This window comes from Neopelma chrysocephalum, unplaced genomic scaffold, assembly GCF_003984885.1.
Source record: "Neopelma chrysocephalum unplaced genomic scaffold, ASM398488v2 Primary Assembly neopelma1_26b, whole genome shotgun sequence".
Taxonomy (NCBI): Eukaryota; Metazoa; Chordata; class Aves; order Passeriformes; family Pipridae; genus Neopelma; species Neopelma chrysocephalum.
Genome location: NW_020897696.1, coordinates 522125 through 545132, shown reverse-complemented (window position 1 = coordinate 545132; position 23008 = coordinate 522125). Strand labels below are relative to the sequence as shown.

Genomic DNA, 23008 nt, shown 5'->3' with positions numbered 1-23008 from the left:
ACACTGGGTGCCTCGCAGAAATTTCTAAAGGTCATGTTGCCAAGCACAGCAGTCACACAGTGCCATGAAGATCTCTTACATTTCAGAGGAATTATCCTCTGAGTAGCATTAGTTTCTTTTTTTAATTGAATAAAGGCTCTTAAATGACATGGATGTTTGAAAATACTACCCTGAATCCAGAATTATATTGTATTTCCTAAATGGAATTTTTGTAGCTTGATTCCTTAGCCCAGATCTGCCCCAAAACATGTGTGTCTTGGTAGACAAACAGCTTCCTAATTACAGGAAAGAGTAATGTTGTATTTCCAAGGCATTCCAACTTTTGGTGAACCACAGCAGGAAAGGAAAAAATTAAAATAGTTACATAATTTAAAAAAGGGAGCTCAAACATGTTCTACCCTTAAAGCAGTAAATATAAATAGTGTCTGGTTTGTACATCACTTTCTGTCCTTCCTCTAGACTTCTGAGAAGGAGAATTATAATAAATATAATGGAACGTAGACAAAGAGAGACTTAGGAAGCGATAATAAAAAGAGTGTGAAGCCTCTGCATAAGCAGGTCAAGCAATTTGCAATAGCCCAGTTCAGAGCACGCACACACACACAGAGGAAAACCTAGCAAGCTCTCGAGTAGACTAAATAGGATTTCCTCTGCAGTTAAAGCTGAAATCTCCCTGATTCAAGTGTCATGTCTGGTACCATGATGTTCCTATTACACGTGTAACTGCATTATTGCCCATCCTGATGGGAAGAAATAAGGCAAAATGTGGTTGGACAGCCACTCTTAATACATAAATTGAACACTTCCTCCCTCTGTGCTGCTGCAATAATTATGAGTTATACTTATTGAACTACTAGGGCAAAGCATCCATTGCACAGGTTTCACTACTTGCTGATGGCAACAGTAAGATTACAGCAGTCACAGCAAGGAAACAGAGACCAGGGACAACTGGTTCTTGAAGAGTCCTTCACTGAAGTATGCCTAATCACTGACTCATATTTAAGTCAAAGGCATGTAGTGAGAGAAGTCCAGGCCTGCAGGGTTAGTATGAAGACTAAAGAACACTTTTTGCAGTTAATACTTGCTGTCCAAGTTTATGAGGAAAGATGTCTCAATCCCCTCCACGCACCACCCCTGTGCCACTTCGCAGATGGATACAAGTCCAGTTGTCAGCCTGGCACAGTCCAGGTTGCATAAATTTGTCACAGAAATTATGGTTGAGTAAGACTCTGAGAGCCTCAGACTGTATTGGAGACATTTCACACCGGCACAGAAATCAGGCCTGGAATTTGTATACCTGCACTCTCCCACCCTGACATACAGGTCTAGAGAAACACCATCTCCTGAACACATAAGATAAAATGAAGCATCAGTTTTATAGCTTCACAAGATTGGCATGACTTAGCTTCAAAGTAATAGCTAAAACAAAGTCACTTTTGAGTTTTGGAGGAGAATGTATTCCCAATTTCCAGCTTTTACCTAACCAATATCTTCAGCCTGCCTGGCTGTCTCTGAAGGCAGGTGGCTGAGCTAAGAGTGAGGAGAAAAGAAAGACATCAGATGCCAAGGACAAAAGGGAAAGGCCATAACTAAGTTTTACCCTCTGCTGCTTGCAGTTCTACCCTGACTCTCTGTGGGTTCTATTTAGTGCTGTGTCTCTCTGGCTTAATCTTACACGGATTTATTAGTGGCCCCGTTTCTGAAAGCAGGCAGGATCAACTCCTTCAAATTTGAGACACAAAGGGAAGAAAAATATTGCTAGAGGATCAATTGCTCAAAGAGAATCCAGCCCAGTAGGGATAGGAACCACTGAAAGAAGAAAATTACATTTATCAGCGTAGGTATTCTGGTGATCACTTAAAAAGCCATCTGTGACTCCCTGCTGACTTGTGTTCTTTTTACTCCAGTATCAGTTTCCTTCTTTCTGAAAATGTAAGCAGTATTTTTTGTAAAATGGTACTTAAAGATCAGAAGTGTAGTATGAAACATCATAACACTGAATGGCTCTTTGTCTACCTTGCTGGAGGTTTCCCAGTCCTGCTGAAGTCAGTGAGCAGTTGTGATAGACCCATCAGCCTGTCCTGAGCAGCAAGAAATCTGGTTTCCAGCCTAGCCCTTCTCACCTGCTCAGAGGCCCCTGTGGTCTCTAAAATTTAGGTCTCATTTCTGTGTGGGGAAAGCCCCAATTTTGTATGCATTGGTTTGAAGCATTGCATCCCCTCCACTGTGAGTAGGCTTCTGTTAAGTTCAGAGCTCCATATATTATTTCTGGCTTGTCGCAGTTGGTTAGTGGGAGTGCTGACTTGTGCTCTCACAGCTGAAGAAGCTACAGCTGGTGGTTTGTTACTGCCACTCTGCCAGAGGTGTCTGCTCTTTCCACAGGTTCAGCAGAGAGGAACTGATCTCCCCCTTGAGTTTAATTCAGTCCAGAGTTGAATAATTTACATCAAGGCACCTATCCTAAACTGGCCTTTGAGGTCCATAATCTCCCCTGCAGAGAGTTATTCCTGCCTGAACTAGTCCTGTCTGAGTGAAAAGCAGATCACAGCAGGGGCACAGAGTACTTACTGGAAAAACTGATGAGTTGTGTTTGCTCTTACCTGTTATGTGCTGGGATGATTGGAGTAAGGAGCATTTCAGTCATCAAAGAAGCAGTGGAAACAGATCCTAACTGGGATTTTAGTGACTTTTGGTAAAGTTCAATGTAAAAACATGCATGACAGCCTGCTCCTAAGCTGAATAAGAGTTGGTGTATTCAAATGTTATTGTCCTCTTGAGGGAGAATAATTGAGGCGTGTCCTGGTAAGAACTTGTAGCATGAGATCTTTTGGCTTAATGTCGAAAGTGAATTGCCCTAGGATATGCTTTTATGCTCCAGTGTGGTGCTGTGAAGGCTCATGATGGAAGGACGCACTCTCCTTAACTCTGCTCAGGTCATGGGAAGTTACACAATTTGCCTGGTACCTCTATTCTCAAGTTTTTTTCTATTATCTCCAAAAAGTAGCTGCAAGAAATTATTCTGTGAATGGAAAAAAAAAGGATGTGTTTCTTTTCCAGCCATTGACCTTGCAGCCTTGCAGAATCTGACCATATCGTAGCTGAACCCCTTGAGGCTACCAGGCCTGTGGGCAGGGAGATAACATTTTCTGAAGAGCTGGCTCACTGCCCAGCCCTTCTAGAAAGTGACACACATGAAGAGGTGCCAACACAGGGAAAGGAAGGAAGCTGTAGCTGTTTTATGAAGCGTGTGAAGAAGCACAGTGGCTACAGATCGAGGACGTTCACCAGACCCAGAGGGATATACTGTGCATCAGAGAGGTCCTGAAACATTAATATACTGATGGAAAGGCTTATTTTGTTGCATACTGTGCATGCCTGATGAGTTCACAGTCTGAGACCCTTGTAAATCTTTTACAGCCCGGAATGAGCAAGAGGAGCAGGAGGAAAAACGAGAGATTAAGAGAAGATTAACACGTAAGGTGAGAAGCAACTTTGATCCTATTATGACACTACTGTAACTTTCTCCCTACTGCACAGTTGTTTACCTTTTTCCTTTTCCTCATCACCATTTTCAAAAGTAGAGTGTGAAACAAGTCTTAAAAGAAATCTTTAAAAGAAATCAGCAGTGTTACAGGGTATAAGTCCACAGAGAGTGAAGGGAACCATTTTGCAGGCTATTGCTGGTAAGATTTCAAACAGGACAAAAGAAGATCTAGTCTTCACTGAAGGAGCTTTGAACAGTGAAGGATAGAGACACCAGCATTTACAGGGACCAATTCTCCTTGTAAATGTAATGGCTTCTGCAGACATTACAGAGAGCAAAGTTAAAACAATGCTGATTGCATTTTAAAATTCCATCAAAAAAAACCCCATAAACTGAGAACTAAACATTTTCTGGAAAGGGAGATTGTCAATTGAGGTATTTAAACTAAATAGAGACAAACATTTGCAAAATTGTTTTTTGCACTATACACTATCTTGTATTGGCAGGGAAGGACAAACAAAACACCATCATTTGGGTTTGGTTTTCCTGCCATTTGAAAGTCATTTACTCTTCAAACTGAAGAAGTCATTTCAGATACACACATTCAGTTTCACAGCTGGTGTAAATGTCAACAGATGCCCCAATTTACATGGTGAACAATCCATCCTGTTGTTGCAGATAAACTTTATTTCACCACTGACATATTTCCTATCTCCAGAGGTGGAGAAAGCCCCCTAAAAACTCACATGCTTGTGAAGCAGCACCATTCCCTTCCTGCACAATTTTAGGTGGATTAGTCTTTTTGATGTATGTGATCATAACTTTGATAGTATAAATAATAACAAGGAAAGGGCTCTAAATATGCATGGAAAGGTTACATTCAGAGAACTGGATTGCCTTCTTTCGTGGTTAAAAATCTCATGCCTTAGAGTTCAAGTAAATAGGCAGAATTCTTGGTCACCGGTGGGGGGATACTGCTGTGTCTGCAGGAGCTAAGATTGTGGCCCAGAGAGCTGTAATATTATTTTTAAAACACTTAAATTCCTGACCACAATGACAGGGATGGTTTTGCATTCCCTCATAGCACAGCCTGAAAGAAAAGATCTTAACTGCATTGCAGATGTTTCGTGGGACGTAGGCTCTGTACAAAGGCTAGGAATACAGTTTTTACCAGGCTTTAAATTTCCCTGTACATTGAAGGGTAAACACCTGCAGGAATCCAATCCAGGGCTTGATGCCATTTGAGGAACTGCAGTAAAAGATAAAAACCAAAGCTACCCATACCCAATTTGCTGTCTAAGAACAGAGGGCTTGCTACCTGAGCTGGCATCATCACCATATGGTTCCCATCCTCCACTACTTTGTAGGAAAGGTACAAAGCACATGAACTGTCTGCTGCAGGCTCAACTAAAATGCCCAGGCTGCCACAGTATTGCAGCAGTGTCCACTCCTTGAAACCTCAGCAATTTTCTGTAAGATTTCTTGTTTTGTCTTGTTTGCACTTCTAAGCAGAAACAACGGGAAGAGCAGCATCAGTTCAAATCCCTGGCAGTCAGCTCTTTAATGTACATACCCCTGTTCCCAGTCACATTCATTTTAGCCTTTTTTTGGCCTCCTCCCTAGTAAAGATTTTTCTCCCCAACCTTTGTAAGGTTGGTAGCAACCTGACTTAGTATTGTTTGATTTGGATCATCTTTTTAAACCGTTGTAAATTGTTCTAGTGACACATGTAATTTTAATGAAAGAACCACAGGCCTGATCTAACAACAGATTTTGTTCTCACCTACCAAACCTACCATCATAAAAGCTCAGAGATCACTAGAGAAAATAAGTGAATAAACTGTGCAAGTGTTTTAGACAACAACTAGAAATGCCAACCACCTAGTGAATCCTGCAAAAATAGTTGTTATTCCCCAGCTGCGTCTTTCATGAGCATGTCCCAGATGTGTCGTTGTGTTTACAACAGAGTGGCAGGCACCTTCTGTTGGCTTGTGCTGAAGTCTTATTACCAAAGGATTTTAAACCTCAGATCAAGCAGAAGTTTAATTGAGCACAGCAAGTGTGTTGCCCAGCACCCCTTTCTGTTTGCACTGAGTTTTAAAGCACACACATACCCACAGGGTAAATTCAACATAAGCAAAGTGTGCCATGTTGCCTCTTTTGTATCTGTGTGTAGTTGGTCATAAGAAGGGAAGGGGGTTCTGTAGGAACCACTGATGCTACTTTTGACCTTGTAGGATAGAAATGCTACTGTCCTCAGTTTTTTTGGTGGCGACATTCCAACTCCAAGGAAACAATACGCTCCATCCATTAAAAAGCTGTTCTTAAAATTCCTTCAGCACTGACATTTTGTTAGAGTATTATGATGATAAGTTGTAACATGACATACTGTAATAAGTAAGATTACCTTGCTAGGTCTAGATGCCTTATTAAGATTACCTTGCTAGGTCTAGATGCCTTATTAAAGTCAGCAATAAATATCCAGCTGAATTCATCATGTGGACAGGCAATTTCTAAAAAAAAAAAAAATTAAAAAGAAATCAGGTGACCTATAGCAAGCTGTCCCTTTAAGCACTTTTCATCCTCTCAGACTCATCTAACTCCAAATTAACTGGGGATGGGGAATAGCTGCCATTCAAAGAACAAAATGGAGGCAAATGCTGCTGGGTAAGTTTCTCAGTAGTTTGTGTCCCTCCTGCCCGAGGAAGGAGAGGTGAAGCGTATTTGCCTGTCACCTGAGATGCTTATGGCTGGGTTCTGCACATCCAGCCACCCCTGTCTTCTCCCTCTCTGCACCGCAGGGCCCACTGAGCAGCTTTGGGCACATTGACTTGGAATATTTGAGTGGAAGGATATGTAGATTAGGAAGGTTTTTCTCTGAGCACTGGTCTTGACCCCAAGCCCATTCCACGAATATTAATGTGCAGAGGCCCTCTGGGAGAAGTGTTGCAGATGGGTCATGGCCACAGGGAATTCTGGGCCCCCAGGAATTACTACTAGGAATGTATCCTCTCTGAATTTGGCCCAGCTCCAAGGCAATTAACACAAGCCTGAATGTCCCTTGAGGACTTCCATTACAGAGAGAGAATCGTAGCCAGGATTACCAGGAGACATTACAAATGACTTGCAAAGAGGAATAGAACTCTTCCTACCTTCTCTTCCCTTAAATGGCATCATGCTGCCCAATCCCCAGAGCTGTTTACTGCCAATAGCATATTTTTCCCTGAGGTCTAGCTCCAAAATGAAATATCTCAGAGTTGTAATATCAACAAGCAAAGTGGTGAGGTGTGGCTGTTTCTTAAAATCCATACAATAATCTGAAATCTTTGCTCCCATTAAATTCCTGCCCTGATACAATTTAAACTGTCTGTTCACTGTGCCTCACTGGGAAATGCCTTGCTTGGTTGAAGATGTTCAATCTTTTTCTTGACCTCCACTGGCTTGCATCAGCACAGGCTGTTGAAAATAATGAACTCTTGTGAGAGGTGGGACTCATCAGAGAGAGGTGAGAGGGAGGCAGGAGGGAGGGGAAAGGTCAGAGAAGAAAAAAAGGTTAGCAGCTAATTTGGATAAACTGCATTTATAGTCAGAGGGAAAGGTCTTCGGGGTGTTTTAATCACATGCTGCTCCTATGTCTTTACCACAAAAGGTGGGGAGCAAAGGAGAGAGGGGGTTCTGTGTGCTGCTGCCTAGGGTCTGTAATTTTTCACTTTAGTTTCTTCCCTAAATAACAACCATAACATTTTAACGAGGCAACAGAGCAGGAAACAATGAAGTGCCAAGACAACAAGCTTCCTTGTGACCAAAGTGGAGCAAACAGCATTCTGCATTTGACTAAATCCCAAGACCAACCTGGCAATAGTACTTCCCTCTCCTCTTTACCTGGTGTCAGTGCTTGGGCTTGCTTCATTTCCCATGCCGAGGACAAAGGGGTTTGTGTTAAACCTTCCCTTCCAAATTGCCTTAGTATCAAAGCTTGAAAAGTGCCCATTTGTATCAATATGTGATCCAGGATATACAGAGGAAAACTTGACCTCCTATGACAAGACATGAGAAGTCCTGTCCTAATTTACTGCTTTTGCATTAGTACAAATCCATTCACTTCGTAAGGGATTTTTACCCTCGTTCACACTCAAATAATGAGTCACTTGCGATAAAATTATCCTGCTCCCTCGGCTCACAAATCTTCACAAATAGGTAAATAGAAAAGTAAATGCCCAGTGGCGCACACAGAAAAAGTGCAGACACACACAATAAATCCCTTTGACATTAACAGAAGTAAAAAAGGCTCCAACTCCCTGCTTGGAGCACCACTGCCTTGTTCAGACAATTGCATCATGTCCTTGGCCATGTCCTTTTACTGTAAGCTTTGAATGTGCCTGTTAGAAGAGCTCATTCTCAGGTGTTGTTCAAGAAGGACTCTGTAGCATTAGGCAATTTTGACCCAAGTAACCACAGCACACAGGTCATAAAAATGAACTCCAAGGTGAGATCTCAGGCGAGCTGTGCTCTCAACGTGGACACAGATTGAACTGAAACCTACCATGGGGCTGCTTAGAATCTGTTCTGCAAAACTGTTTCCCCAGCTGTTCAAGAGTTAAGGGACCTCTGGGAAGCCCATACATACTGCAAGACCCTCGCACCTAGCAGCTCACAAGAAATCTCTGCAATGGCATGAGAGAGAGGCAGGGAAGTTTGTTAACCATTCAAATAATGTAACTTTAATTAATGGCTTTTAGAAAATCACTCAGTGTGGTTGTCCCTCTCTTTAAATTTAGCATGATTAGATTGACATTTTGGTTTAATGTACTGAATGTATTTTGTGTGCATGTCTTTATATATGGAAATATATGTAGATTTATGGCTACACATGAACTGTGTGATATCAGCTATGGATTTCAGGACTCTTTCACAGCCAGAGCACTGGCACGAGAGTTGGGGCATCTTTTTTCCTTTTCACAGCTCTGCCCCAGGCCTCCTGGGTCACCTTGAGCTGGTTGCTCGGTCTTTGTTCTTCACTTGCTTTCCCCACTCTATGGAGATGGAGACACTGCTTACCACTCTGACAAGGTGTAGAACTACCTGAAATTGCACTGGCTGTAGGTTTCGGAAGCAAAGGCAGGGCATCTAAAAATAATATACAGCAATAGTTTTATGTCTTCAGATAAGAAGCAGCTTTTAGTCTGTCTTACATTCAGGTGTCACCTGAGAATGAAAAACGTACATTAACACCAGTTTCATAATGTGCTTATGCCCTTGACATTTTTTCACATCTATTTCAGTGCACTGCTCTTCACACACACCAGAGTTTCCTACTGAGTTTCAGTGCAGGTGATGCACCTGTTTGATTTTCTGCATTTTCAAATATGAGAACTTACCTCAGATGTGTCTCACTTCATCACATGACCCTTAACATTTAGTATTATTTCTTTGATTTTACCCACACTCAGCGCACAAAGGAAACCAGATTAGCTGTTTAGGAACCAGTGAGGCCCTGAGGTAAATACCAACAATGAATTTACATTGCCGGCAGAAGCATCACCATCTCTGTGGCCCTTGATGCTCCTGCCTTCCTGACACCTCCTAGACAGCAGCCTGGCATGTTTCACTGTATCAGCAGCCACCTGCCTTCTCCTTTGTACAAACTTGCACATCACTTGGATTAGCACGAACCTGAGAGCCAGCTAATGTCAGGAGCTGACAGAAGCTGTGAAATAGAGTCGGTCATTTTTGAAAGTCCTCTTCTAGCTTAGAAAGCTTGTAGGAATTCCCGTTTCCCTTGTAGCCATTTAGAAACACAGAGTTTAATTCACGGGATTTTGTATTTTGTTGGTGTTGTCATACTTCGTGCAGTAAGACATTTTTGGTTTGGTTTCTTTTTTAATTCCATTCCAATCTGAAGCAACATCTAGGCTATGTGCTAAGATGATAAAAGCTGAGAAGTGTACAAGTAATATTAGTGATCCATCCTTAATTCATGCTGTTTTGGGAAAAGAAGCAGTTGATGCAAGTAAAGATAAAGTCTCACCATTATCTTTGAAATTTTTGGATGTAGTCATAATACTATTTCAGCATAAAGAATCCCTATTCCCATAGTCAGAGGTTAGATTTTCAATAACTGAAAGCAAATCTGTGCTGTTCTATCTGAATAATAATGTATCAGTGCTAACAAACCTGCAGCTGCTAGTATTAGGGCTGCTAGAAAAACCTGCCAGTTCGAGAGCACATTTAAGATGAGTTGTAGGACAGAGAGAACCCTCACTCATAGCATAACTGTGATTATAATCCAAGTGTGGTATAGCACTTAGCTTTTCTTGGTTCTGTTTGCAGTGTGTATTTGGCTTGCAAGTGGCATAGGTGTAGGGATCAGAACTCAAGGCTGAAGAACCAATTCTAGTTAGAATTTCTTTCTGTTAGAATGAAAAATAACATTTTTAAATCTAGATGTGCTTTGATCTACTTTATTGTGCCCTCTGACTTTTCTGACACAGTACTCTAGTTCAGAGATATGTTTATCTTGTTGTCTAAAAAAAATTCATGCCTGCTGTTTATACATTTTGCTTTTTTAAAAAAGAGGTCCCCAAAACGTGTAGCCTGAGTTCAGAAGGGAATGTTTTTTGCTAACCTCATCGTGTACATGCTTTTTGGTGACCTGAGCATGGCTGGCCTGAGCATGGGTATAGGAAATAGGGCTTTTCTTGGGAAGCTTTTGAGTGAAAGAGGAGGAATCTTGTGTGGCAGCCACATGCAGAGCAGCTCACCCCAGGAAACATCATGCTTCCCATAGAAGAAGATGGGTGTGAAAAACTGTTTAGTTTTAAGATCTTTGCAATATTCAGAAGTTTCAAATTTGTTTTTCAAACCAGCAATGAGTTTTCCCCCACTATTAAGTGTCATAATTTATCCTAAAATGGCTTTGGAGACAACACATGAACTGCTGAGCTGTGACTTGACTGATGCCAGCTGTCCTAGACTAGGGCATCATGTAACAGAGTGTAGAGTTGTGCTCCTCTCCTAGAGTTGTTACACTCTCTTTCCCTGATTTCTCTGGTTTTTGTGTGTGCAAAATAGCTGAGCTGAAGCCAGGAAGGATAGAATTTCCATCCTTATTTCCATTCTCCTGAGCATCTCACAGGCAGGGCATTAGTGCAGCTCTGCGGGCTCTCCACTTGAGATGTTTGAATCTGGTTTGTGGGTGCATGCTCAGGGCTGTTGTTGTAAGGAGGGCAGCCCCACTGTCACCTGCCATCACATGAGAAGAGAAAGACAACCATTCATGCCAAGAACAAACACACAGGCTCAAAGCCAGACACAGGATGGGCCAGTGGAGCTTTCTTGCATTGGCACCCAGATGCTAGAGAAAGGTGGGATTTTTCACCCTCCTCTTAGTATCCTGGCTGTTTTGAATCTTAATTCTTCCTGGAAGATGATATGCTGGGAACTGAGAGACTTAATTTGGGAGGAAGGTGGATTCAGGAGCATAAATGATGTTGCAGAATAGAGTCTCAAACATTTTATGAAATATTTAGACCTTTCACTCTTCACAAGGGTGAAGTACTGCAAAACACACCTATATCTAGTGAGTGGGAAGAGCATGATACATTGTGTAGATACTTGTTATCAGGATATTATTTCTTCTGATGTATCCTGGTTATAAATGTTTCAGTCTAACAGTGAAACTTATTCAGTTAAGCTGCAGCCACATGCACATATCTATGTAGCACCTTCTTCAGAAATGGTTGTGTAATTGCTTATGACATTAAGCAGCATGCTGTGCATCCAAGGAGAATTGATCATTGAAAGCTAATGCCTGTCCCTCTCCATATAAGTGGCTGTGCAGTACATGGACTATGAGCATACTACTCTTCTACTCTTTCTAATTTGAGAGGAGTTTTGACTGTGGCTGCCTACTCTGCTGTAGAATTTGAAAGAAATGCTTTGGAATAATGCAGACGCTTTCCTGAGATGACAGAATCCACCCTTGACTTTTCCCCCCCCCCCCGCCTTTTTTCGGGGGGGGGGCTTATAGCATGCAACATAAACTGTTAAAAGTCAAATATGCTGTGACACAAAATAGAGCAGTCAATAGTGAAAAGTTCAGTGAGCACTAGTCATCCTGCCTGCCTTTTCTAGAGGTAAAGACAAGTCTGCAGGATATCAGAATCATAAAGTAATTCGTTTGTCACCATTTGCACAAAATTCAGGGCAGGAGCCACTCCATGCCTTGCCCTGACTCTAGCTAGGCAGCGCAGGAGCACACACACAGAGCAGCGGAAGGCTGGGGAGTGAACAGCCTGTGCAGGTAGTTTTAAAGTTGCATTGTGGTCTTTGTCTCTTCCTGGGACATCAGTGCACTAGGAGACTTTCTTGCATTACATCTTATTTCTGCCAGGGGTGATCAACCTCAGCCAGGGATTGGGGTCTCTAGCCACAACTGCTTCCCAAAGAACAGTGGACTGCTCTGGCAGCAAGATGGGATGATATTTACGGTGCTATAACAAGAGGGCATCTCTCCGGTAGCAATTCTGTGAAAGGTTGATAAAACAAAAGTACTGGGAATGTGTGAACCCTCTTATTACTGTAACAATGGTTGTAGTAAAATAAATCCCCGAGCAGCACTCTGCAGGGAAAAAGAGAAGTCCTGATGCCTTTTTCCACTCCTTCCTCAAACCTGCAGCTGAGCCAAAGGCCCACAGTAGAAGAGCTACGTGAGAGGAAGATCCTCATCCGCTTCAGTGACTACGTGGAAGTGGCAGATGCGCAGGACTACGACCGGAGGGCAGACAAACCCTGGACACGACTCACAGCCGCCGACAAAGTAAGTGGAGCAACTTTGGAAGAGCCATGACCTGAATAGTCAGAGCAAGTAGCAGAAAGTGGCATCCCTCGGGTCCCACAGGTCCCATGGCTATCAAGGAATAAATCTCCACCTGACTTCCCTTCCCAACACACTTGTGTTTTTTTCCACTTCACAAGGTTGGTTTGTTTGAATCATAAATCTTTGCCAAGAAACCAGGAGAGGGAAGGAATCCCAAGCCCTTTGAGAAAGGTCCTAATGACAGCCCTGATACTTTTTATGTTGATTTTGGTCTTAACACTGCCAGCTGAGAGCTCCAACAAGACCTAGGAGAGCAGTGTGACAGGAGCATGTGCCAGAATTGCTGTACCAGGACAGGACAGAACAGATTAGATTTGGGTGTGAAAATGCCAGCAGGTCAATTTGGCAAAGGTATCTCCATCCCTCCAAAGCCAGGTAACTTCTCTCTAGTCTGTTAGAACAGGGGCCTTTGCTTGGGATTTCAACCTGGAGTATTTTAAGCACTGAACTGAAATTGCATGAGACCTGCAGATGAAGAAAAGGCACACATTTGATATTGATGGCACTGCCCTCTCAGCACCAGCGGGACTTCCACTAAATGGTGTCTTTGTTGTCAATATTGGTGGCAGAGGGGTTAAATTGATGGCAAATTATATCAATAACATTCTGAAGGTCTTAATGGTGCCTCAGGAAAAAGATTTAAATGTTTTATGGACGCTTTTAAGGACTCTGAGGCTGATCAGTGATTCCCATGCTTACAGTTGCTCTATGATGCCCTTGTAATTTTAAAGACTTTCAGGTGCCTGAATTCAAGCCTTGACTATTTCTTTGCCATGGAACTCACTCATGCAGCAATGGAGACCATGATGTCCAATGTTTAGAGACTGAACAGGCTTTCTGGCCATGCCACTCATCTATGGTGCTCTTAGTTTTATTCACAAAGAACAACCTGTTATACTTGTATAATTGAGCCAATTGGACTCCTCCTTGACAGAGTGCTTTTTTCAATTAGCTGTGGATAAGTTAATAAAGCATAACTGATCTGAAAACATGAAAAACTTCCTCTGGACTGTCCACAGACCATAATATACTGGGTTAAATTAGCTTTTCCCATTTTATCTCAGCATGTTTGACAAGATCTTAGTCAACTGACTTAGTTTTATTCTCTTAATTGGTAGATGAGGAAGGGAATAAATCTCCCAACTGGACCTTTGATTATTTATGGGTGACAAGCTGAAACTGAGGCTTGTCTGGGATGAAAAACATGGAGAAACTTCACCTGGGCATGGAGAAGATTTGGTTTCCAGAGAATTCTACCTCATCCTGTGTCTCTGAAAAGAACAAGCATGAAATACCACTATTAAATGTAACCTGGTAAAAAGTTTAGTATTAAGGCAAAGTACTTTGACATCACTTTTTCTTTTTTTATAACGCATGTGCAAATTCAATAGTTAGAGCAAAGGGTTAAGTTCTCTAAATGAACCTTTTCTCAGCAAAGCATCATCAGATGAAGAGAGTTTGTCATGCTAATATTAATGCCCCTTATGGCATAAGGAAGCAGATAGATTGTTTTTTGGGGTTGGGTCCTGTGGGCAGTATTCTGATTTCTACCATTCAGATGATCTGCTCTTCCCCACCACTATGTCCACTGTTGGAAAAAATAGCCAGACAAATTGAAATAAACTCTAAAATGCCTGACAAAGCCACACCATCCTATAAAAGATTATTTTCTTCCAGAGCTTTGATTCAATAGCCGTCTTCATTGGTCAGCACAGGCTAGATTTATTGCAAAAACAGATTTTAGCAATGGGCTTTTCTGTTTGTCAGAAAATCTTGCTCTGTGTGCTTGGTGGAGGGAATTGCCTTCAGAGGTCATTTTTATCAGGTCTGGCTCTTAGGGGAAGGAAAAGGGCACTTTTGCATCTCTCCAATAGATGAGGGATGGAGGGGGAAACAGATCTCAGACCCTGTGGGAGTCAGCAGCCCCTGTGGCCTCCACAGTCACTTCAGTTGCAGATTGGTCTGCTGAATGTAGGCCCTTGAGCTGCTGCATAGCCATCGCTCTGTCCTGATGGATGGAGGGAGAGGCTGACAGGCACTTCTAAGGGAAATAAAAACCCAAAGCTGTACAGAAAGAGCACAAGAGGCCTTTTCTTTAGAAAAACGCAAAATCTATCACTTAGGGCTTGTCAAGGCAAAGGTAATTGGTGACTGGGTCAGTGGCTGTTGCAAAAGCCCTGTTATGGGCTCATGCTACTCATACTAGTTTAGATTTCCTTCACTGAGAAAAATTCCTGGCAGATATGAGTTTTCAGCATCCCACAGAAAGGCAATGGCACACACCTTGCATCCATGGGAGCGTTTGGCCACAGGAACCACCCTGCATGTCCCTTCCAAACGTTCACGGTGAAACCCCGTTATGAGCTACAAATATCACAGGTCTGTCAGAGGTCTTGACTTTGGGCTTGGAACTTGAGCCAGTTCTGCTGAGTGCCACCTCTTCCATGCAGCTGAGTTCCTCCAAATCACCACCTCTGTTTTTTTATTCTTCAGTATGTCTCTTCCTGCCAGTGCCCCGGTTTTCTTTTCCCTCATGGGCAAGCCACAGAGGGTGAATACCACCGCACCATGGCTGTTTTTCTGCTGGATTAGTGTGTTGAATCAGTTGAACAAATGATACAGCTGGGTCAGAAGGGAGGAGGAGGGCAGAGGAGCACAGCCTTAGGCAGTGTAGAGGACAGGAAGCCAGGCATCCCCCTTTTCTTCCCAAGTGAGATTAGTCACTTTAGGTAACTTCATCCAAGGAAATGTTTATCTCTGTTACTTTTCATATTTTAAGTCTTTATGTTGGTCTTTCTCTCTCTGATAATGTTATCTATTGGCTTCACTTTTAACATACTGTTTTGAGAACAAAATGAACTTATTTTAATCTCTCTCATTTATACATTTATGAGTTTATTTGTCCTTTGCAGGCAGCCATTCGAAAAGAGCTTAATGAATTTAAAAGCTCTGAAATGGAAGTTCATGAATTAAGTAAGCATCTAACAAGGTAAGCTGAGATTAATTTTTTAAGACTATAAATGAATACTGTTGTTTTCAAAAAAAACCAACCAGCAGCTGTTTCTCCAACACACACTGAACACACCACAAGGTCTAGACAACATTTAGAATTACAGGCTGTAAAAGAAACACACAGATGAATACGTGCTACCCCATTATGTGGCGTTATGCAGGCGCGTGCCGTCTGTTTAACAAAGTGTCACCTCCTTTTATTTGTGAAATCATCATGCTTTAGCTGCGTACCTGTTCTTCTGAGATCAAAAGTAAGTAGTGTTGGTGTCTGAAGCAGGACAAGGGACTCTTGTAGAGCACATAGGAAAGTATGAATGAGCACACACTAAACCCCGCTGAGTGTAGAGCTGTTCCACACCGCACACGTCCCTCCCACAGATCTCTCAGTCCTGTCCATGTCCAGCCATAGGCAATGCAGTGGGGAAATATCAAGATCCACATTATAAGAGAAGCACTATTTGTTACACTTTTGGCTTTTTTTTAGTTATAAAGGTAGAGACTGAATGAATTATCCATGAGCCCAAACCAACCACCTTCCTCTCTGACAGGCTGGGGCTGAGGAACACTGGGAGGTCAGGGCACATGCCCCACACAGCCTGTGCTGAGTCTGCTCTGGCTTTGGTGCCAAAATGAGCCATCTCCTGGCATTTCAGCTTCCATCAGGCCTTTGCAAATCAACATTTTAGACTTGAAAGACAAGTGTTAGGTACTGAAGACAAGTGACAGTGAAATCTGGTGCAAAACTGGATCTGCCCTTGTATTAATGCGTTCATCAGCTCGGTGCTCATTAAAAATGCAGGCAATACTTTTAGGAAAAATACAGAAAAGCTTAAGGCAAAATTAATTTTGTATTAGGCGATTTTTTAGGTGTATGAATTAATAATTATATTAAAATTCACCACATGTATTATGCATATATTCCCTAGCAAAAACGATTTCCCTTCTCCTTCCTAGCATGTGCTAGACTGGTTGCACTGAGGTCTGTAGTAATGGAGTGCTGCTAGAGACAAGCCAGCTGCTTCTGAGCCATGAGGTCTGGAAGAAGCTTTAGGGTGTACAATTGGGCTAGATCCATTGACCCCAGTGACTGAGCCTTTGAGGGACATTTGGCTCACTCCTCCAGGGGAGAGGTGACAAATGTAGAAAGGATGAAGGGGGTATTGCTACAAGGAGTCGAGCACCACTAAGAGCTCCATTGAATTCCATGAGGCCTTTAGCATCCCACAACATACATACTTGGTTTAGTTTTTCCAGAAGTATCTCCAGCTGCTTGGTTTTCACCGGCTTCTGGGCAATATTTACCTCGTCTTCCAGTGTTGGGCTGAGCAGTGACCCTTTAAGGTGACTCTGTATATGAAAGCCACCAACTTGGACTCACTAAGTCTGGGCCAGGCATACACAGAGCCATAACTAATATAGCAGAAATTGGAATAAAGGCTTGCCTGAAATTCAGTAGGATTTACAGGTTAGACAACTGGCTTTGGGAAATACACACTTGAAGGAAGCATGCTTAAACAAAAGAAAGTAATTCCCTTAAACAAACTTAGATAAATCAGCATTATAAAGTCATTAGCAGGGTAATGAGCTATTCATGTCATTAAGCAGTTACATGAGCTGAGCATAGAATGTGTCACTTTACTAGTGGGACACATTAATTCATTCATAATAGAGTAAAAAATCAAAGCTTAAAAAAAATATATTTGCAGATCTGACAAACCCAGGCCTTCTGACATGTGGTGTCCTTGCAGAAAGGGTGGCCATTTTAGCTCCATTTGTCTCTTTAGCCTCCAACATTTAGGAATAATTATACTTAAGCTGTATGTACATTTTTCTGGCTGAAGAGCACAAGGTTTGTCTGAACCAGGCAATTTTTGTGGAATGGTCTGAAAGAGAACTAGATGATCTGCAATCACCCACTCAGGGATCCCATAGGATGGACCCAAAGAGTATGAATGTCCTTGGTAGATTTTGGTGCAAACAGCTTATACCTATGAACTGTGAGTCTGACAAGAACCAAGGAAGTGTGAGTGCCTGTTCTGGGTCCTCAACGCCAGCATGGCCGATGTCAGTGCTGCAAGAATTGAGCTGCCTAATGGTGTCACTGTAGCAATTAGTTTTCCTATATTTTTTATGTACAGTAAACATGTGAGGATATTATCTTACTGTTTCTCTCTTTTTTTTTTTCCTTGGGTTTCAGGTTTCATAGACCGTAGCAGATCAATTCTACCTTACTACTATGCCATCTTCAAAACATAACTAAAAGGAACCATAAGTGCTGGTATTATTCACTTCCCTGTTACGTACAATGTAAATCTTCTGAACTGCCTTTTTAAAAAAAAAAAAAGAGTAGAAAAAGAAATATAAAAAAAAAGAAAATTGTATTTACATGTGATGAGTACTGCGGCATCATCAGACCTGCTGGTTCAAGCTTCAGTAACAGAAAATACCCCTGGTGGGAATCATGCCAAGAGTTGGCATCTATGTATAGGACTTTCCCGGCATGTGGATTTGCCATATATGTTCAGGCCCAGCTGGTGGTGCAACCATTTTGTCTTCAGGCACCCCTCATCCTGACAAGCCTCTGTCATCAGCTCCAGAGAGCCCTGAGATGGTGTTCAGGGAATCACTTGGCCTGGATGAAGTATCCAAAAGATGAGCACCTATGGCATTAAAGCACTTACACCAAACATTCCTTTCAGGCTGCGAGCACCTTATAAGAATGGTGAAGGAGTAAAACTACTCTATGGGCCAGCTCATCTGTGAATATCATCTGACTAGAAAGGCATTTCTTTCCCTGGAGAAGTTTACGTCCAGTCAGAAGACGTTGTTTGGCTTCCAAGCAGAAAAAGGTATCACCTCTAAAGAACAGGACTCCCTGCTGAAGGCTGCTTCAGTCTCAGCAACTGTTTGTTTTTCATCTCTTTCAAGTATAATTTTCTAAACCCAGTTGTGAACCAATTGGCAGTAAGTGACAAGAATGTTGAGGACAAGCAAGCAAAAACCCATCTCTTCATGGTCACTGCATGGCATTCGCTCCTTTTGTAGTTTGTCTTTACACCCAGGCCTTGTGACTGAGTGAGAGCCGATGTGCACTCAGGCAGCAAGAAAGGCTGGGATTCCCCACCAGCTCTGCAGAGGGACACATGACAGGAGGAACTGGGGGTTCAATGAGGAATATCTATCCTCTCTGTATCAGGTGTTTCAAGAACTGATCCTAAACTCATTCTGAGCAAAGCATGACCGATTGTGTTACCTGGCCTAACAAAAGGAGTCTGGTGCATTCTTATGGATGGTGGGACTTGTTACCAGTACCCACAGCTGAGGCATAAGGACAGCAATTAAGAGGTGTTCTGAATTTATTGGTTCTAATTTTGGTTTTAATTTATTTTTATTATAGTGGTTTAACACACAAACTGACCAAGTAAAGCTCAGAGAGCTGGTCACTCTGGGCCTGGTTTAGTTGCCAACTTAAGCGTGTGCTCTACAGTAAGTAAGCATGCACACAGCCTCACTGCATTCAAGGATATGTCTGACAGGCTTAACTGAAGCTGAACACATTAAAGTGCTTTTCTGAACTTAGGCCATCACCTTGCAGAATCAAGTCCTTAACTAGTATAATGCCAGCAAGCTGGGGTAAACATTGTCAGGATTCCTTTCCAGCTCTTACATGAAACTATTATGCCATTTTTTTGGGACAGTGGCCCAAAGCACTGTAGCAACATTACTGTAAGAAGTTCCAGATTATTACTTCAGGACACCTTTTTTCTTCCGTGATAGCAATTTGTTTTGACAGTTTGAACAGAAAGGCCAAAGTTTTTTACTACAGTATTGTTATTTCTATTATTTTACTAATTTTTTCTTTCTCACTGTCTTCCACATATCTGTCCTCTCTTCTGTGCTCCCTGTCCACCTCCCCAGTGCCATGCTAACATTGCCCTTCACGGATCACGGGCTGAGAAGCCTCTTGCACATGAGCATTTAATGGCCAATGCAACACAGTGCCAACACTCCTGCCTCTTCTCAGGCCTTGTCTCATTCTTCTGGTTGCAGGAGTACAGCAATAGGACCTGTGTAGCCCGTGGAGTGGTTCTAGCATCCAGGCTGCCCAACAACCCTGGCAGCAAGGCTAATGCACTCCATCTACGCTTAGTGGTGGTACTCATTGCCTAGTGGTGGTACTCAATGCCTCACAGATTTGCTTTCCATCTGAGACAAGTGAAAGCTTTTCATTTTCATCCATGGCCATCCTTGCAATGCTATGGATGATTAGCTATTAAATAAGAATTGGCTGTTGTAGGATAGAAGATCAAAGGAAAGTAAAAACCAGCTGGTTTCTGGTGCCTCGTTTTTGAGGTATCATGCCTCAGACACTTCCCAAATTGGGTGATGATTTCTGAAGAAATACACAGTGATCCCTATATCACCAGCTCACAGTTGCTTGAGATACAAGTGCATCAGTGGTGAAAGCCTTCAATATGCAGTGTTATCAGCTCAGGGCAGCGAAGGCAGAGCACTTAACGTACTAGCCAGGAATACACTGCTTTGGGGTAATTTTCATTAAAACCTCGGGTTCATGTTTTAAGTTCATTCACATACACGTGCACACAGGACTGCATCACAGCTTTAAAAAAGGGAAAAAAATCCTCTATGCTTTTGACTACACATACACTGTATTAGGAATGGGCTCTGCAGCACAGCTGTTCTGAAGAGCAACAAGTCCATATGTTCCCAGTATACATCTCACACCTGGCCTGGCATCATTAGCTTAGAAGTTCACTGTGAAAGGGAAAGGACACCATTTAAGCAGCAGTGGTGACAGAAATCACAGGACTCAGTAGGCTAGTGAGAGGGAAGTTGTCACACTCAGCCTTGCCCCATGATTTATGCTGTCCCCAGGGCAGCCTCACGCAGTCGTGCTTTTTTTTAATTCTTTTACCTTTTTTCTTTTTCTTTTTTTTTAATAACTATGTTAGCTCCTGGCTGAGCAGACACCAGGATGCAAGCGGAAGAACTGCCATATTCTCCTGGTTTGCAAATGGAGCTCATTACTGAAAAGGGGGAAGGGGAGGAGAAAGAAGCCATACAAAGTGTTTGGCACTGCCATAAGCGTCGCAGAACTGACACTTCATCTGCTTTTAGCTTCATTGGGTCTGGGTAGTTTGTGAAGGTAACCTTTGTCAAGGCATCCTTCAACAGCTTTTCAGGGCCTGGCCATGGCAGTGCATTCTCAGTTTGCACACCCACCTCTCTGGCATCAATGGAAAGTTGCACACAGACTGGGGAACTGTTAGTCCCTGTTTTTTAAATCTGTTTTTTTGAGCACTTGTCTTCTCATCTGTGAAAGCCATCTCTATCATGGTAAAGTAGCTGTGATTCTGTTGAGGGTAAAGAAAAAAAAACAAAACTAACAGTCATGGTATCTCTCCCTTTGACCTGGATGATGTGTAGGATGTAAAGATGATGGCATTCCTGCTAAGACTCTGTTAACACCAGTCATCCTCATTCATATGAGGAGGAGATTAACAGTGATAATAAAGAAACTACATCAGGTTTAGAGAATAGAAAAATCAACATGGAACAAAAATGGCTATTCCTACCATCCATCTCCAAGGCTTATAATGGAGATAATAATCCACAGCCAAGGAAGAAAAATGTTTTGGTTATAATCCACTGAATCCTGAATTCTTAAAATGTGCAGCTATTGTGACATCTGTTCTACATTCTACGGAAGGATGAAGTAGAAATGGGGAGTATGGGGGGCTGGGGAGATAGTGGGTATTGGAAAAGCAATTCCAAAACATCTAGGCAAAAAAGTTTTGATTGTTTGGATGTGATAGTGAGGAAGCCCAATAAGTGGCATTACCAGGGACCTGACGACTCAGAGGGAAGGTGAGTGTTGTGGCTTTTGCCCACCCTACACGCAACTGTGTAGGTACTTGCAAGCTGAAGAAGTTCAAGGCTGCAGGTTTGCTGGGATGAGGCTCAGGCCAACTTTTATGTCTAGGCAATTCCTAGTGAGCACTCTGGGCATTATCAGAAGAGAAGGAAGGGGGGGAAAGAACATAATAGGCTTTCAGCTATTTTATGTTAACTGAAACCATTTAGTGAGTCCATTACACAAATATATTTTGTCCTAATCCATGTATAACCTGCATATAACCTGCACTTTGCCATCACTGCAGCTACTCACCAAACTCACCCTTCATTATTTCTGTAGTGCCGCCTGTGCAGTGCAAACACTATAAACCAAGAGGGGGGGAGCATTTCCAACATACACTCATAAAAATAGATGGGCAAGGTGGAAACCCACAGTTAGACATAAATGGGCTCCCTAACGTGCCTGCAAATAAAATCACTTTGTATAAATAGCCATGGGAGATGACTAGGCTAATAAAAAATCAGGAAAGAGAAAGGGGACAAATTATTTTTCCCAGGTGTTCAGTCTGCTCAAGCTTGGAACAACTTCTGTAAACAAAGAGGAGGTGACGGGCACATTACCTGCCTTCCCATGTGTCCCAGTTACTCCTGCACCAGTTGCATTTTCCAGTTGATATCCAAGTGTATATATATAGTTTGTCTTTGTATAGGAGTGAGTGTGGTGGCTGTCAATCGTGCTCTTCCAGTATTGTAATTTAACAGATTATGGCTGTATGAAAATGATGTAAATAACTAGAAAAAATTAAACTGGATCTCTAATGTCCTAGTTTTTGTACATACTGAAACTGCATGGTATTTAAATTATTGTTTGTCTCTGATGTATGCAGTTTCTTAAAAAAATTCATTTAAAAAAAGCATTTTCGTGCCTGTGTATTTTATCACCCTCTGTCCCAGTGACTGAGAGTGTAACACATGGATGCAGTCAAGGATACAGCCCTCCTGCTGCCAGGCAGGCTTGCCCACTTCCATGGGGAGCAAAGCAGAAGAGTGAGGTTTACCAGAGATGATCAGTGGAATGTACTGAATGGGCCACAAGCACCATTGCTGAGCTGGATCAACAAAGGTGTGCAAAGGAGGATGATGGTACCTCTGCTGCTAAAGTTGTACCCAACACTGTGCTAATGAAGAGCAAATCCAACAGTCACACACAGAGCCACAAACACAACCAAACCCCACCTGTCACCACAATGTTGTTGGTACAGGGAATGCTGTGCCAGCTGCCAGCATCAACGTGCAGCATTTGCCAGCTCTACTCTCCCTTCCCTGTTCACAAGCCTTTGTCCAACAGGCAATATCTGGCGGCAAGTAGCACTAGCAAGTGCTGTTGCTGTTTAGCAGAGGAGCCTTTCCTGCACATCTATATTGCCTTTTCATCTTTTTTTTTTTCCCTCTTTCCCCTGAGTAGCTTCAGTAGTTGCACAGCATTTCAGGCTGTGACAAGCTGAAGCCTCTGTGTAGTGAAGAAAAAACTTACCCATGAATAAGTACATACCCTCAAACAGGCTCACTGGTCTCCAGCAGAAAGTATTTAAGGTAACAGCTCTGCTTAGGCTCTTCAGTTTTTGTAACTGATGGTGCAAAAATTCTGACCCTAAAGCAACAACTGACACCCAGCATCCTCACAGTAACTGAAAGATGGGAGCAGTTCCCTGACACACACATAGGCTTCCAATTAACAAAAATTGAAGATCTGTGTA

The 23008-nt window shown here is 42.4% G+C and overlaps 1 protein-coding gene across 7 annotated transcripts in view; it reads left to right on the top strand.

Moving 5' to 3' along the window:
- PHACTR1 (phosphatase and actin regulator 1) overlaps positions 1-22165 on the top strand; it is a 302232-nt gene extending 280067 nt beyond the window's left edge. For all 7 annotated transcript variants that reach the window (XM_027676174.1, XM_027676173.1, XM_027676177.1 and 4 more), the window contains 4 exons: positions 3418-3479; positions 12162-12302; positions 15275-15351; positions 17572-22165. In XM_027676174.1, the coding sequence (XP_027531975.1) occupies positions 3418-3479; positions 12162-12302; positions 15275-15351; positions 17572-17587 (296 nt within the window). In that variant the 3' untranslated portion in view covers positions 17588-22165. The remainder of the gene's footprint in view (positions 1-3417; positions 3480-12161; positions 12303-15274; positions 15352-17571) is intronic.
- The last annotated feature ends 843 nt before the right edge of the window (positions 22166-23008 follow it).